The following is an 18,211-nucleotide window of genomic DNA, read 5'->3' on the forward strand; positions in this document are numbered from 1 at the left end:
AAAATATAACAATATCAATAGTACATTATAAAATTATAAAGTACCAATAATTTATAGCGTGTTTAGTTAAAAATGATTACATATCTTATTAATTAAAATTAATTCTTTCAAAAATTTTTAAAAATTTGAAAATAAATGATAAATTATTAATTATTTGAAAGATACAATACCTTTATAGAATACAAGATATAAGATATTTTTATAAAATTTTTTCTTTCAACAACGTAAATTTAGAAAAAAAAATAAATATTTTTTATAAGAAAAGAATATCTAAAGTACATAATGTGATTACCAAAATATAACTACGTAAGTTATTATTAATATAATAATATAATTTTAAATATGTTAATATAAAATAAATAAATGATTTTTTTTAAATAAATATAGAAATTATTATATAAAAACTAATTTGAAAGTTACAAAAACTTGAGGATATGATATTAAATTAGTTAAGTAAAAAATATTAGTGAATTAAATAATTAAGACATAAATCTATCACATAATAAAAAATAATACATATAAAAATACTAAATTATATAATATTTTTTTATATTTTTAAATACATATCTCATATATAAATATAGTTTCTAAAAATTTTGGGGGGCCGAGGCCACTACTCGCCCCCTTTAAGTCCGTCCCTGCTTTTAATATATATTTATATTTTAAAATATATTTTATATTAATAACTGATTTATGTATAAATATATATAATTTAATTTATTTTTAATATATATTTATATTTTAATATATATTTTATATATATAAATTTTAATATACATGCAACCCAACTCATAAAAGAAATAGCATGCTTTTTCAATAATAACAATGATCCAGGAAGACGAAATCAACACCATCCATTATTACAATGAAACATTGCTGTGTTACATTTAGAAAAAGAAAAAGAAAAACCACATGTGCTGCCTCTTATTCACTCGATCCACATAAACATACAATACTTCATAATCTTTTTATAAATTTTCTTACTTTGCGTTAGAGGTAGTAGCCAAATGGCTATCAAAATAATCCAACTCCTTACCCTTCATTCTTGGTGAAGGGTTGTTCCCAACAACCTTCTTCATATCTCTAAATTTAAGCCTAGCTTCTCTTACAACCCATGAAACCGCCGCAATTCCCACAACCGCCATAACCGAAGCCACAGAGAAACCAGCAACTGCTCCCAAAATGACAAAGGTAGCACCCAAAATCACGGGACTGAATAGAAGCAAAAGTGGTGAACTCACAAGGAGAAGTGTTGACGATGCCAAGAGACCAAAACCCATCATCCCCAACAATGGTGCACCTACTGCTATTGCCCCAATCACTGAAGTCACAACCATGGACCTTGAGATTCTCTCTGATGAATCTTGATGACTGTGATTGTGATATCTCTCTGCCATTGGTTGTGTTATTTTGAATACACTACTAGCTAGGTAAGTTTGGTGCTTTAATTTCCATGTGGGTGCACGTAATTTATATTATATAGTTTGTATTATGACGGATTATTGTTGTGTGTTAATTTGTAACAGGTGTCGATTTTGTTTTGGATTGAAATGTGGCACGTCCCTTTGTCTCTACACGTAAGATTAGGGTTGAACTCTTTGCTGACACGTAGGGCTTTGTTGAAACTATAGGATATGGATGGTTACATAATTGGATATGTATGGCTATAGCTATATATTAATATATAGTATTCGATTACTATTAACCTTATACTATATGAGGCTGCTTGATCTTTAATTAGCGTAGTAGTATTATTAGATATAAAATTGATCATGTATTTTTTTTATCAAATGGATTAATATTTTAGAAAAAATAATTTATGATCCGATCTAATATAGTTTGATACTTGTTGACATTTATTTTTTTATATATACAAGAGAAATATTTTACAAGTCCCACGTTGATAAAAACAAAGAAAAATATAAACTCTATGATAATTATAAATACCAAATAACTTATTTTTTGAGTTAAATTTTGAAATTTAATTATATATGTTTAAATATTATTTTAATAAGAATAATTATTTAAACTAGTCTTTAAAAATTGAGTTAAGTACGATTTTGATCTTTAACGTATAGGTCGAAAATTTATTTCGTCCAGGCTTTTTCTCACTACAAAATGGTCCCGAAGGTTCCAATTTGTTTTAAAATCATTCTTTCAACCAAATTTTTTATTTTTATTTCGAAAATTTCCCTAACTAAAAAAAAAACAAAATGTTGAACAAAGGGGAAAGGGGGAAGGGAATCACGCACGCCGGAGGGGGGGAGTTGGTTCAGAAGATGGGAAGGGGAAGGAAAAGGGAAAGGGCCACCGCCGCTGATCCTCGCCGTCGCCGCTGCTGCTTCTCGTCGCCGCCGCTGCTCCTCTCCCCTTCGTACTTACCCCAAAGGCACCGCGACCCTCTCCCCTCCTTCTCCCATTTCTTATCTTGGACCTCTTCGAACCAGAACTCACCGCCGGTGAGCCTCACCTGCTTTACCACCGTGCATCAACGTGGAGCCCTTCTTTTTTGCTGTCTGTTCGCACCATCTCGCCGCTGCCTCCCTCAATTGCTGTCACAGAAGGAATCAGAGCCACCACTGCCTGTTTCCCTCCCTTGATCCCTATCGCAGAAGGAACCAGAGCCACCACTGCCCATTCTCCTCCTTCCAGCCCCTTCCCGTCATGCCCAGACTGCCGGCGCTCCACCACTGCATCTTCTGTCCCCTCTTTTCTATTTTCTATTTTCATAATCCAGGTTACCATTTTGCTTTGATCAATTTCTGTTTTTTATTAGTGTTAGTTTCTTGATTTGATTCTAGATTAGTTTAGCTGGATTTTAATTTTCTGTTAGTTGATTTTAGGTGTGTATGATAGAATTAGCTTAGGTTATTGAATTGCTGAAAGTTGCTGCTGAATTGTTGTTGTTGTTAAATTAGCTTAGGTTTGATAGAATTAGCTTAGGTTATTGAATTTCTGTTAATGGTTAACTGTATACATGATCCATTGTTGTTGTTGTTCTTCTTCGTCTGGTTGTTGTTGTTTCATTGATGTTGCTTCTACTGTTCTTCCGCTTCTGGTTCAGCTTCAGGTTCCGCTTTTGTTTCTGGTTGATTTTGGAGAAGAATGGGAAGGGTATTTTCGTCCGAATGACGATTATAAAACAAACTGAAACCTTCGGGACCATTTTGTAGCAAAAAAAAAAAAAAAACGGAGACAAAATAAATTTTCAACCTCTACGTTAGGAACCAAAATCGTACTTAACCCTTAAAAATTTTACAAACGGACATTTTAATTTCCAAAAAAAATTAATAACAACATATTGATTCCATAGTTTTTTTCTGTTGGCCAAAATAGTCCTCAAATTAGTTTTTGGCGTGATTCAATACTAACAAAGAATATTGAGTTGGCATATTAACTCACACACGTGGTCGTTAAATATCTACATATGCGATGTCTATGTGTGCCAGAGGACAAAATATTCCTTGACTTTTAAAATGGCTAAGAACGTGAAGAAGAAAAATAATAGTGCGATGGATAAAAAATATGACTAAAAAGGTAAAGAAAAAAGTCAGAGACTATTTTATTTCCTTGTACATGTAAACACTTAACGGTTATATATATGAGTTAACATGCTAACTCAACTTTTTCTATTAGTGAGTCATGGCGAAAATTAGTTTAAAGTCTATTTTGACTAACAGAAAAAAATTATAAAGATCAATATATATATTAATTTTTTTGAACTAAAATATGGCTTTTAAAATTTTCAAAAACGAATTTAAATAATTACTCTTTTAATGTCTTTAATCTACACATTGAAAGGAAAAATATTAAAGAATAAGTGTGATTTATCAAAGAACATGTATGAGGGAGTGAGTTTTGATTTTTCAAATTAACTCTTTCGTTCTCTTTTAGTCAAATAAATTTCTTTTACTATACGTAATTCTTTGGGACATCTTTTTTTATTTTGTTGATCTCTTGAAAAATAAAGGAGCTAGAGATGAGCAAAAGAAGATGTTAGAGAATAAATTACAATTAATTTAAATTAATTAGTATTATTTATATTTATATAAAATATCTGTATATTAATTATAGAATTATATATTTTTATTATTTTAATTTTTCTAACACTTATATATATTTTTTTGTATTGTATTTTTTAATTCACTCAATAATACTATTCAGATTACTTTTTTATTTCTAATCGAAGAAATACGATAAACAATAATAGAAATGGAGGAGTTATATATATATATATATATAAGTGAGGGTAATTCATATATGGTAAATGGTGCTGAAAAAACTTAAAATTTGAAAAATCAAGGAAATTGGCGAAGGTGTGAAATAGATCAAAAGAGGAATATAGAAAAATTAATTGGACTGAAACAAAGTAGAAAATTGAAAAATAGGAAAAAGCATGTCCTAATATGATTAGATGAAATTAGAAATTAAAGGGTGAAATAATGTCAGAAAATTTGAACTTTAAATTTTCACGGTAGGAGAAAAATTGCGGAGTTAACAATTAAACATCAACAGAAGGAATAAATCACGTATGTCTGGAAAAATGAAAAAGAGAAAATATCATGTAGGATGATAAATCAATTAATCAGATTGTATAGTGGAGGATGAATGGTTCGCATGGAACCAGGGTAACGGATCCGAAAATCTTATAAATGAGGGGTTGAAAATTAAAAATTTATATAATTAAATATTATATAATATTTTAATGACAATATTTTCTTTTATTATTTTTAATAAAAAATTATTAACAAGTCACAAGTGTTATATCAATATAAAAAGTTATAGTAAAAAATAATCATTTAAAATTTTATTATCATTCATAGTTACAAATATTTTTTAAAATTCATTTATATTAAATATTTTTTCTTTTTGCAAAAAAATAATATAATTTTTATCTTTTATTATTATAAAGAATATAGCATAAGTAATAATATGGATTATTTACTCTAATACTTTTGATATATGCATTTAAATAAATTAGTAAATAAGATATTAAAATATATTTATATTTATAAATAATTTATTTAATAGTTATGATTATAATATCATTAGAAAATAAATAAAATTTGTAATAGCTTGATTTTTATGTATATATTTTTCTAGCAACTACATTAATTAGGAATTGTTATAAAAATTAAAGTATTTTTTAATATGAGAAAATACACACGTTATTTAAAAAATTAAGGTCCAGTTTAGAAATAATTTAATTAAATTTATTTTAAAAAAATAATTTAAATAATAAATATTTATATTAAAAATAATTTATAAATAAATTATTTTGTATTTGATTTTTTAATTTTAAAAATATTTATTTTAAGAAAATAATGTATTATGAAAGAAGTCATTTTTTTTTTTTATAAACACTCAAATAATATTTAAAAAGTTATAACCTAATATTAAAAATTATACCAAACATTAATATTATATATTTTTATAAGTTAAAGGTTAAAAAAAATTACTTATAAACTTATCCAATTGGCCCTAAATAAACAATTTTATATTAGACATGTAGTAATGTAACCCTCATGGTGAAAAACTTCGTGCAAACTGCGAGAGATATTATAAACAGTTTTGCACAAATAACAAGAATAAAGGTATAAAACAAGAAAAATTAAAAGATTTTGATAAATTGTGTCCTAAGATTATCACAAAAAAATATTTTATAAAATTATTATAAAAATTAATTTATTTTATATTTTTAATATATTAAATATAGAATAAAGTATTATTTTTGTTTTTAATGTTTGAAATAAGTTATAAAGTTGTCCCTAACGTTTAAATTATCTTATTTAAGTCCCTAATATTTTAAAATTGACTCAATGTTATCCTGTCGTTAAGGATCTGTTAACAGAATTGACGACGAGACAAAATTGAGATGATTTTAAAACGTTAAGGACTTAAATAGAATAAAAATGTTGGGGACAAAAACGATACATAGAAATTAAATAAATTTTAATTTTATCTTTTAATAATATCAATTTTTTACTATACATAGTTATTAAATTATTTTTTAATCACATCTAAGTAAATTACATTTAATCATATTAGTTTCATACTAAATAAATTTATTTTTTATAATTTTTCTCTTAAAGATTTTTACTCATCATAAAATATTTGTAGAATGACTAGTAAATAAATTTGGAGAAAAGAAAAAAAGAATACATATACAATAAAGTATAAATTGTACATTTTATCTCTAATTTATCAAAATTTTTTAATATTTAATTTAGTTAAACTTTATTCTTAAAAATAATGTGATTAAAAATAAAATTTAAAAAAATAATTGAATAAAGTTTAACTAAATTAAACATTAAAAAATTTCGATACATTAGAGATAAAAGTACAATTTATACTTTATTGTATATGTATCATTTTTTTTCTTTTCGTAAGTTTATGTACTAGTCATTTTACAAATATTTTATGATGAGTAAAAATTGTTAAGAGTAAAATTATAAAAAAATAAATTTATTTAGAATGTAAGTAATGTGATTAAGTGTAATTTACTTAGATGTGATTAAAAAATAATTGAATAATTGTGTACCGTAAAATTAAAAATTGATATTATTGAAGGATAAAATTAAAATTTATTTATATGTATCATTTTTGTCTCCAACGTTTTCATCCTATTTAAGTCCTTAATATTTCAAAATCGTCTCAATTTCGTCCCGCCATTAATTCTAGTTAATAGATCCCTAGCGGCAGGATAACATTGAGTTAATTTTGAAACGTTAGGAACTTAAATAGGACGATTTAAACGTTAGGGACAACTTTAAAATTTATCACAAATATTGAGGACAAAAATAATATTTTATTCTTAAATATATTAAAAGTATTAACAAATTTTTATTATTATATTTTTAAAATATATTCTTAAGAGACAAATTAGTTAATCCAAATTATTTTGGTTTTACAACAACATAGAAGTATAGATTAAAAAAAGTGTGACAAGAAAATTACTTTAACAAAAGAAAATTATTTATTATGTTTTTACAATTTAACGTATTTTATATAAAAATTATCCTTTTTATAAAAGTCAACACAAAAGTGAAATATTTTTTTAGCAAATAAATAATGTCCGTTTTAAATTTAATTTGATCTCATATAAGTATTTAAATTTAAAAAGCTAAAGATAAAATCAATTTTATTCAATAATATAATAATCCTATTAAATGAATTATGAACGGAAGCTAAGAAATGAACTAAAAATTAATATTTATTTATTTAAGAAATTTTAAATACATAATTTAACAGTCTTTAGAAAAATTAGTGAAAGTTCATAGTCATTTATGCCTAATTGAATTTAATTATAAAATCTGATTCTTAGGATTTTAAATCTTTCATGAATAGCATTAAATTATACAATAATTTAATACATTTTGTTTTGTTAACATAATTTACTTTTGTATACTTAATAGAAAATTGAATTAGTTAATAGATTTTAATTAAATAAATATAAAGAGCTTATAAAATAGTGTGTCAAAATACATTTATTATATATTTTTATGAAATTTACGTGTATTCAATAGAAAGATGTAGATAATACATTGTTTAGTTTTCACTCTAAATATATTTGTCAATGATGATTTTTAAAAAGAGACATCCAATGCAACACAAATTTGGATCTTCTAAATATTAAATTTTTACTTTAGAAAATAAAGTGTGATCTTTTACCATTTATTTCATAGGTGAGATTAAGAAAAAATATGAGAGAAAAATTATTCAAGAATAAGAGATCACATTTTATTCTCTAAAGTAAAATTTAAAATTTAAAAAATTTAAATTTATATTAATTATATTAATTTTATATAACAAAACAGGTACAAATTATAGGTGAATTCCAAAACTCTTTTTATTTTTGATACAAAAATTTTGTATTTGTATTTTTAATATAGTTACTAATACATAGTAAAATGTAGTATAAAATTAGTAAAATGGACCAACACATTATTCGGGTCATTTTTTCGGTTATGGAGGAGGGGTTGGTGTTGTGCTGGGATATGGATTGAGGAGGTGCTACACCGGAATGTGGGATAGGTTTTGGTCAGATTTGGAATGGAAGTAATCGGACCCTCCGATTTCTATGTTTTGGAAAATTTGTAAGCAAACCGGAGGGTCTGTTTTGCACTAGCACATAAGAGAAATCGGACCGTGCGATATGACCCAGCAAAACGGATGGTCCGATTTATTTGTGGGTTTTGTTTTGACTCGATAAAGTACTCGCTGGTCCGTTTTGTGTTTGTAAATTTTTTTTTAATTTACACTAATGGAAATCGGACCGTAAGTTTTCATTATTTTATAATTTTTTTCAAATTAGGTTATACACCACTCAGACCGTCCGAATTGTGTGTGTATATATATAGTTGTTCAAGTGTACGAACCAAAGACAGCCGACCAGATCTAACTTTCATCTTCTTGTTCGAGTTCTCTTCTTCTTTCTCTGGTCTGGAGTGGGGTAACTTGGGTTGGGGAAAAAAGTTGATGGTAAAATTTCTATTTTTGTTTAAGTGAGTGGGAAGAATGGATGATAGAGTTATTTTGAAGGTGTATTATTTTGGTCAGATTTTGTTGCAGACACCTGAAGGAGTAAAATTTGTTTGTGAAGATCCATTAGATGTTGTTATTCCCTTCACAATTTCATTTGAAGAGCTTAAAGGAGTGATTTGTGAGAAGATAGATTCGGAGATGTCAAGAAAAATATCATGTATTTTATACAGATATCCTGTACCAGTATTTGGTGGATTCGTCCAATTTCAGACCAAATATGTAACCGACGAAACAAGCATGCAAGAGATGTTTTCAATGTACATTGAAAGTCGTGCTCAAATTTCCTTCATCGAGTTGTACATTGAATTCGAACAATCTGAGGCCGACCGAAATATTTTACGAGAAGACTACAATAGTGACAGTGAGAAAGAGTTCGAAAGCAATTACAAAGTTGTCGGTGAAGATGGAGATGTAGATCCAGCCGACGGCAATATGGCTCCGAATGTGGCAGACGTTGCAAATGCACTCGCGAACGAAGAGCCATTTGAGGAGCCATCTTTCATGCTAGTTTTGGATTTGGAAGCCATGCATGCTCCGGAGTTTCCGGACTATATGAGTGCAGGTACTCGTTTAGCATTTGCAAAAGAGGTTATTTAGACAAGTTCAAAATAAAAATACTTTAAGTGAATTAGTATTTAGGGTCCAGTATTCATTTAGTTAATATGTTAATTAGGCTTTATTAATAAGTATTTCTTAGAGTATTTAGGAAGATAATTAGGGATTATTTAGTTAATTTATATTTATTTAGTTACTTAGTTAATTAGGGATTATTTATTAGTTTATTTATTAATGAGTATTTATTATAGTCTTGATGAAGTTATGAAGGCGGTTAGTATTTATTTTTAGTTATTTAGTTACTGTGTATTTATTTAGCTAATAAGGAGTTATTAATAAGCGTTTGTTATAGTAGTTATTTGTAGTTGTTTAGGTGATTAATAATTATTTTTAGTTATTTGGTTAATTTATATTTATTTAGTTATTTAGTTAATTAGGGTATCATAACTGATTGTTTATAATAGTATTTATGAAGTTATCTGGAAGTATAGGTATTTATTTTTAGTTATGGAGGAGAATTTGTTTTAATGTGTTTGTATTTTTATGTAATGGAGATTTAGATAATAACGTAATGTAAACGTTAGGTATATCATAATTGATACCTCGAGTGATGATTTAATATTTAATTTTGGTCATTAAACAATCATGTATTAAATACTTACGGTATGGCTGCCTTCTTGGCAGAAGTTCCTTTTGTTGTAGATGGTGAGTTCGCCGTGGGGATGGAATTCAGTTCCAGGGAAGCTGTTATTAAGGCGATGAAGGAGTATACCCTCCGAAGATCTGTAGACTACCGTGTGTATGAGTCGGAGCCGTTGACATTTTATACGAAGTGTACACAGTACGGGTCAGGGTGTGATTGGCTTATCAGAGTTAGCATGATCAGTAAACTGTTGGGTTATTAGGAGGTACAACGGCAGTCACACTTGTACCAGAGCAACCATCTCTCAGGATCATTCCAAGCTGGATTCAAATACGATTGCCGAAGCCATAAAGCCGTTGGTTGAGGCTGACCCCTCTTTAAAGGTAAAATCAGTTATTGCAGAAGTGCAATCGAAGTTCAACTACACGGTCAGCTATCGAAAAGCATGGTTGGCAAAGTAGAAGTCCATTGAGAAGATATTTGGAGGTTGGGAAGCATCCTACGAAGCGTTGCCCATATGGTTCGAGGCCATGTGTCATAAAGAACCATCAGCTGTCGTACATTTTGAGACTATGCCTGCATATCAAGGGGATGATTTGGTAACTGATATCCGGGTATTACATCGAGTCTTTTGGAGCTATTACCCATGCATTAGAGCGTTCAAACACTGTAAGCCAGTTGTCCAGGTGGACGGGACTCACTTGTACGGAAAGTACAAGGGTTGCTTGTTAGTGGCCGTTTCGCAGGATGGTAACAACAATATTGTGCCGATTGCATTTGCTATTGTCGAGGGAGAGACCTCTGATGCTTGGCACTTTTTCCTCAGTAACCTACGTCAACATGTTGTGACTCGGGATGGTGTGGGGCTGATATCGGACCGACATGAGTCCATAAATGCAGCTGTGGAACGTAGTCACGGAGCTTGGTCACCTCCTAGAGCTTTCCACATGTTTTGCATCAGGCATATAGAATCGAACTTTCTGAGAAAATTCAAGGGCACCCTATCTGCAAAAGCTTATCATCAATATAGGTAACATTGTATCTTTCAAATCTAGTTATTGATGAAACTGCGAACAATCTATACGTCCTGAAACTTATTTGTTGTTTGGTACCTGATATTGTTTAGGATATTCGAGGACGGTTCGTGAGTATGAACTGCGTTACCATTGTTTACGAGATTGGGCGAGGCGTATACTAACTGGTTAAACCGTATTCCCCGTAAACAGTATGCGTTGGCATTCGACGGTGGCTACCGATGGGGTCATATGACGACTAATCTAGTGGAGTGCATCAACTCAGTCTTGAAGGGTGCACGCAATCTCCCCATCACTGCACTTGTGGAAGCAACGTTCTACAGACTTAATGAGTTGTTCACACAGAAAAGAGCAGAAGCGGAGGCGAGGATTAATGCAGGCCATGTTTTTACGGAGCATGTGACCTCCAAAATTCATGCAAATCAGCTTGCATCAGGAAACATTCAGGTTAATTTCTTTGACAGGCAGAATGAGGTATTTGAAGTGCGTGAGATGCCAAGTGGAGTGGAGTATGCTGTTGACCTCCGTCGTCAGACATGTGATTGTGGTGAGTTTCAGGTGGACCAGATTCCTTGCCGGCATGTGTTTGCATGTTGTGCAAATCAACGACTAGATTGGCAGGTATATGTGTATGACGTTTATAAGATGAACCAGGTCAGGCGCGTGTATCGGGCTAGGTTTAGGCCATTAGGGAATCCTACTACGTGGCCTTCTTACAATAGTCCCCGATTCGTATCTGAAGGTTGTGGTAGGCTTAGAGAAGGGGGGTTGAATCTATGCCTTCCTTTTTAAGTTGCTGTTATTATCCCTTTAAAACAAACTTTCAATTCTGATTCTGTTTGTACTCAACAGCGAAAATTTATGAGACAATTTATTTTTATCTCATGAATATCAGAAAACAGAACACAGTAGAGAAGAGAAAAGCTAACACCAGCATGTATCCTGGTTCGGTTGCCTTGTGCTATGCAACCTACGTCCAGTCTCCTCCACAACTATGGAAGAATTTCACTATAGTTAACTGTATTATATACACCAATTTCACAGGATTGTCCCAATCCTTTCACACTCAAGTTCTAACCTAACTTGACATTGGCTATGCTAATACCTAACTATTCCTCTTAGTGCTAACCCAACTAAGAAAGGGATACGTTACAGGTACAAGATACAAGACACTTAATCAACCTAAAGAAATCTGAAATAAACTCTAGGCTTCTCTCTCAAGTGTTTCTCTCAGCCTTTTTCCACTCATGGCTTTTTCATAATCTTTCTCACAATACCTTTTCTCACAAGAAATTACAGAAAGATAAACTTAGAAAAGCACATTACAATCAGTAAAACATGAAGGAGATTGACTTTATCAGCAGCCTCTTTGCTCTTTGCTATGTGCAAAACCAGATTCGCAAACCTTAGATGCAGTTCTTCAGTATTGGCCGAATGCTTCTTTGAAAGAAAGTATTATCCAAGTAGAGGAACTTCCTAACAGAACACTGTTCTCACACTCTGGTTTTCTCTCCTTGGTTTCTGAATGAACAGCAAACCTCTTTTTATCTCCTTGCATGTTGATGGGTTCTTCTTCTAAGGTCAACACATTGAGCCTTGAGCTTCACCAACCCACAGAATCACTTTTTCTCATTAAACCTTAGAGTAGAAACTTTGCTTCTGACTTCTTCATCTTGACCGAAAGCCATAAAACAGCAACCATAGAAATCTTCCAATGGTCAACTTGATCTGAGCCCTTGAAAACCAACTTGGTCCCCAAGTCTTGTTTAAGACCGTAGATACACAGCAGGGAAGAACAGAAATCCTCTTTCCCTTGTATCCCATTTCGGATAGAGCAGAGAGATGGGAAGAAGAGATGAAACCGAGTTGCATGTATGAGGAAAAGATTTACCTATAACCTAAGCTTGATTTGGTTTGGATTTGTTGAGATGACTTCTGCCTTTCAAGTTTAGTTTCTCTTTCTTGCTTCTTTGGTGACTATCTTGGTGAAGAAACTCTCTCTCTCTTTCTCTTTCTTACTTTTCCGAAGCTGATTTGACTTGGTCAGAGAGAGATGAACGTTGCTTTTGATTAAGCAAAAGAGAGGGATTTGCTTTTCTGAAACCAGATCGGGCTTGGATCGGGTATTTGGTATGCTTGACCCGATTTGATTTCTTTGGCTTCTTTCTTTGCTTTTCCTTGGGCTCTTAATTTTGCTTTCAGCCCAATATCCTTGCTGGTTGCTTTTTATTCTAATTGGGCTATTGAAATTTTGCCTGCAACAATAAACAATTAGTTTATAAGTAGATATAAATAATCAACTCTAATTATTTATTTTGCCCAAAAATAATATTTATCATCACTAATTAATTTAGTTAATTTCTTAACTCAACAATCTCCCCCTTGATGACAAACATGGTTTAAGCAATATTCAAAAGGAAATGAATTTGAGTGAGGTTTAGAAACTCCCTTTGAATGATGTTGCTTGCTAATGTGTTGCTCCCCTTTCTTTTTCAACAATAGCTCTCCCTGAATTTATGCTCTTTCCTTTTTGTTCCTGTTTACATTACACTTAAAGAAAGCACAATGAAGAGCTATACACTTATCTTGGATAAGGGATATCAAATAAGTAACATCACACATAATCAACCCAACATCATGCTAATATTATCAGCAAAATGATTCAGCATGTGAAAGCAAGTATTAATGCAGCAAGAGGTCATTCAGCATGTGAAATTAAGTGTTAGCAACAGCAAGAATCCCATCAAGTAAGCAACAGCAAGAATCCACAGCAAAGATCCCTAAGGAAAGGAAATATTATCCTATTATCCTATTGCTTGCTATTACTCCCCCTTTTGTCATCAAGGGCGGATAATAAACAAGATCAACAAAAAACAAAGTCGTGTATCCTGCAGAAAATAGTTAGAGCACAGTTCAAAGTACTAAATAAACTATCACAGGTGCAGCAGTATCTAGAGTTATTACAGTCATCCAAAATAACACAGGAAAAAATGGCTAAAGAAACAGAGTTTATGAGACAAAAAGAGAGCATCAGCAGCAGTTTTTATGAGACAAATCCTAGGCATCAGAACCATTCCCCTCCGAATCAGCTTCCTCTTCAACATCAGTGGCAATGTCTTCATCATTGTGAAGGTTATCAATGAAGGTCATGAGCACAGCCACCCTATCTCTTGATTTTCTCAAAAAGTTCTCATGCTTGCTAGCTAGCTTCCTTTGTTCCTTGCTCATGGCAATCATGTGGTTTGATTGGGAAACAAATTCTTGAGCAATATCCTTGACCACATTCAGTAGAGCAGATTTCTTCCCAGTTGAGATGGAAGTTCCCTCGGTGGAAGGAGGAGGAGAGTCATCTGGAATGAACTCTTCATCATCATCATCTAGAACCACTCTTTCAGATCTAGTGGGTCCTTTGTTATGTTTCACTGAACCACCCCCTTTTAGGTATGAATGTCTGTTTTCATAAGCCTCATTTGACAGATCAACACCAAAATTCTCAAATATGCAAGTTAAAAATATGCCATAAGGTAGTGCTTTATCTTTCACACTTCTAACAGAATCAAACATGTATCTAGCCATCAAATAGGCAAAAGAGATTTCTGTTTTAGTGATTAGGGCATACAAAACAAGTGTGTCCGTGTAAGAAACCCTTTGATATGAACCACTTTGAGGAATCAAGATGTGATTAACAATTCGATGCAACTGAGCACGTTCATATCCTAGGGCTTTGTGAGTGGATGTGATGCCATCAATTGAGGAAACATGTTCACAAATGTGAGCCAAAGCATCATGGTAAGAGATACCAACTCTATCATCCCACTTTACAGATGTATAAGCACACGGCCCAACATCAGTGTACTTCAAGGAGTCACTGATAGTTTCATTATTCAAGATAATGTCTCTGCTCTTAACATAAGAATGCACACTTCCTTCATGGTAAGTCATGTTTGCATAAAATTCTTTGACTAACTGAGGATATATAGGTTTTTTGATTTTGAAAAGGTGATTCCAGTCTAAAAACTCCAAATTTTCAACAAAAGGAAAGCCTTTCTTTTTCAAATCAGGTAAATCAGCCAGAAAAGATGGACATAGAGTACGATACTGAATAACTCCCTTATAAAAATCGTGGTTCATGGCAGATTTGAAACGATGGGGGTTAAAGTCTGAGTGAGATGTCATGTAGTGTGATTTGTGAGCAAAAGGATCAATGTCTGGTTCTCTAACAGATTTGAGAGGGCGATGAGGGTTACCTCTTTGTGATCGAACAGGGACAGACCTTGACTTAGGTTTTGCTGTCTCAGGAACAGGTTCTTCAACAGCAGGACGCTTCTCCTTGGATGAGCCAGGTTTCGAGGAGCTTGGTTTGGAGGGCGTCGTCTTAGGTGGTGGCGTCGGCTTGGCAGGAGCAGGGTACCTTGGAGTGGTTTTGGTTCGCGCCATGGGAACAGAGCGAGGAGGAGAGGTAGGAGGAGATGGTGAAGGTGTGAAGGTTCGGTCTTGGGAGCGAGTGGAGGGTTTGGATGGAAGTTTATACACCTTTTCTCGAGGAGGCTTGTGTGCTATGGTTTTCTTCCTCATTTGGTGGTTTTTGAATTAAGAAGAAAGAGAGTAAAGTGGGTAGTGGTGAAAACCGAAGGGATAAAGAAGGAGTTATGGAGGGAAGAGAGGGAGTGTTGGTAACCGTACCCAAAAGCAAATTTCCAAAACCATGCAACTGCATCACCATTTGAAAAGACTTAAAAAGACATGACCTCATATAAGAAAGATTCTATTTGATTTAAAAAATTAAAATAGGAAGTTAATTTTAAATTTTGAAAAACAACAAAATTAACCTGAAACACTTTTTGGGCAAAAAATTAAATCCACTTGAAAACCTTTTGGGCCACAAAACATTAAGTGAAAACCCTTTATGAAAACTGAAACACACAAGTCATCTAAAATAACAAGCAAGATTGTAACATTCATATTTGGGCCCAGAGATGTTGGACTTGAGGAAACAGGTTTGGACCACTCATGATCTGAATTTTGAGGTTGGCCCAGATTGAGGTTCATTTGAAACAAGCCCAAAACACGCTGACTTGAGGGAAACGTTCATCACCTGCCCAGAATTGTCTCATGCCTGTTTATGAGACAAAAAGCTCCAGCAAATACATCAACATTTTTCAATATAAAGAATCACAACTCAAAATTCCTAGACAAGTCCTAAGCATGCAGAATCTATCCTCAGCTAATGGTTTTGTGAAAATATCTGCTAATTGCTCCTCTGATTTAACAAATTGAATACTAATATCTCCCTTTTGGACATGTTCTCTTATTGAGTGAATTTTCACTTCAATATGCTTAGTCCTAGAGTGCAAAATTGGATTTTTAGAAATATTAATGGCACTCATATTATCACACATCAAAGGAATATTTTCAGCATTTAATTTGTAATCAGCAAGCTGTGTTTTTAACCATAAAAGCTGAGAACAACAAGAAGAAGCAGCTATATACTCAGCCTCTGCAGTGGAAAGGGCCACTGTTGGTTGCTTCTTACTTGACCATACATTTAAGGACTTTCCAAGGAAGCAACATAAACCATAAGTGCTCCTTCTATCAACTCTATCACCAGCAAAATCTGCATCACAATAACCAACTGCAGAAAAATTATCAATCTTAGGATACCATAGACCAAAATTGGATGTGCCATGAACATATCTAATGATCCTTTTAACTACAGAAAGATGTGACTCTTTAGGTTTGGATTGGAACCTAGAACACAATCCAACACTTTACACAATATCGGGTCTAGAGGAAGTTAAGTACATTAGAGAACCAATCATTCCTCTATACCTAGTCTCATCAACATCTTTCTCAGTTTCTCCCTTATCTAATTTAGAACTAGGATGCATGGGAGTTCCCATGGGTTTGGCATTTTTCATACCAAATTTTTTAACTAATTCCTTGGCATACTTCTCTTGATGAATGAAAATACCTTTTTCAGATTGTTTAATTTGCAGCCCAAGGAAGAAATTAAGTTCACCCATCATACTCATGTCAAATTCACTTGTCATGAGTTTTCCAAATTCAGAACAAAGGGATTCATTTGCTGATCCAAAAATAATGTCATCAACATATATTTGGACTAGAATAAAAGAATCATTAGAGTTCTTGATGAATAGAGTTGTGTCAGTGGTGCCTCTTTGAAAACTATTTTTCAAAAGAAAAGAGCTAAGTCTCTCATACCAAGCTTTAGGAGCTTGTCTTAAACCATAGAGAGCTTTAGATAATTTGAAAACATGGTCAAAATGCTCTTTATTTTCAAAACCAGGAGGCTGCTCCACATACACCTCTCTATCTATCACACCATTCAAAAATGCACATTTCACATCCATTTGATATAATTTAAAACCACAAAATGCAGCATAAGCTAAGAGAAGTCTTATGGCTTCCATTCGGGCAACAAGGGCAAAGGATTCATCAAAGTCTATTCCTTCTTCTTGGTCATATCCTTGTGCCACTAGCCTTGCCTTGTTTCTTGCAACGCTACCATCTTCTCCCAACTTGTTCCGAAATATCCACTTGGTGCCGGTCACTTTTTTTCCACTTGGCCTTGGAACCAAATTCCATACTTGGTTCTTTTTAAACTCAAGAAGCTCATCCTCCATAGCTTTAACCCAAGAAGGGTTACTGAGTGCTTCCTTGACGTTTTGAGGCTGTATTTGTGAAAGAAGGGCAATGTTTGATCCTTCATTTGCCTTTCTAGTGGAAGACCTTGTTTGCACTCCATGAGAGACGTCTCCAATGACAAATTCCTCAGGATAATTCTTCAAGAATCTCCATTCACGAGGTCTGGTAGACTTGGAGGCAGTTTGAGAAGCCAAGGGATTCTGGGTGCTGTTGGCTTCAGGATTTCCTTCAGATTCATGAGACAAAATGGAATTGTCTCTCGAATTTTCAGCAGTTGCAGTTTCTGGTTCAGTTTGACCAGAATTTCCTTTTTCATTATTTTGAGTGGTTTCATCTTCCTTTTGAGCTTGATTTCCTGCATCACAATCTTCCAAAATGCTTTGTACCAAGTTAGTATCACAGAATGTAACATGTATAGACTCTTCAATAATTCTAGCATCTTGATGATAAACCCTATATGCTTTACTAGTTGTGGAATATCCTACAAACAAACACTCATAAGCCTTTGGATCAAAATTTCCCAAATTTTTTTTGTTATTTAAAATAAAACATTTGCATCCAAAGATGTGCAAGTAATCTAAGTTTGGTGGGTAGCCTTTCCAAAGTTCATAAGGGGTTTTCTTCAAAAATTTCCTTATGATTGTTCTATTTAAAATGTGGCAAGCTGTGTTAACTATTTCAGCCCAAAGGAATTTTGGAACATTACTTTCACAAAGCATAGCTCTTGTCATCTCTTGTATGCTTCTATTTCTTCTTTCCACAACACCAT

At 32.3% G+C, this 18,211-nt stretch overlaps 3 protein-coding genes across 3 annotated transcripts; 2 read left to right on the plus strand and 1 right to left on the minus strand.

The window, feature by feature from the left end:
- Positions 1-8,517: 8,517 nt before the first annotated feature.
- On the plus strand, positions 8,518-9,141 carry LOC148575628 (uncharacterized). The gene has a single exon (XM_088502458.1). The coding sequence runs from the start codon at positions 8,518-8,520 to the stop codon at positions 9,139-9,141; it is 624 nt and encodes a 207-aa protein (XP_088358584.1).
- A 1,131-nt stretch (positions 9,142-10,272) lies between these two features.
- LOC148575629 (uncharacterized) lies at positions 10,273-13,527 on the plus strand. Its single transcript, XM_088502459.1, has 4 exons — positions 10,273-10,651; positions 10,798-10,850; positions 10,969-11,397; positions 13,468-13,527. Exons 1-4 carry the CDS (start codon positions 10,273-10,275, stop codon positions 13,525-13,527), a joined length of 921 nt encoding a protein of 306 aa, XP_088358585.1.
- A 306-nt stretch (positions 13,528-13,833) lies between these two features.
- LOC148575630 (uncharacterized) lies at positions 13,834-15,351 on the minus strand. Its single transcript, XM_088502460.1, has one exon. It carries the CDS (start codon positions 15,349-15,351, stop codon positions 13,834-13,836), a length of 1,518 nt encoding a protein of 505 aa, XP_088358586.1.
- Between the last annotated feature and the right edge of the window lie 2,860 nt (positions 15,352-18,211).

Source organism: Arachis ipaensis, chromosome B1 (assembly GCF_059453495.1).
Source record: "Arachis ipaensis isolate K30076 ecotype BB chromosome B1, ASM5945349v1, whole genome shotgun sequence".
NCBI lineage: Eukaryota > Viridiplantae > Streptophyta > Magnoliopsida > Fabales > Fabaceae > Arachis > Arachis ipaensis.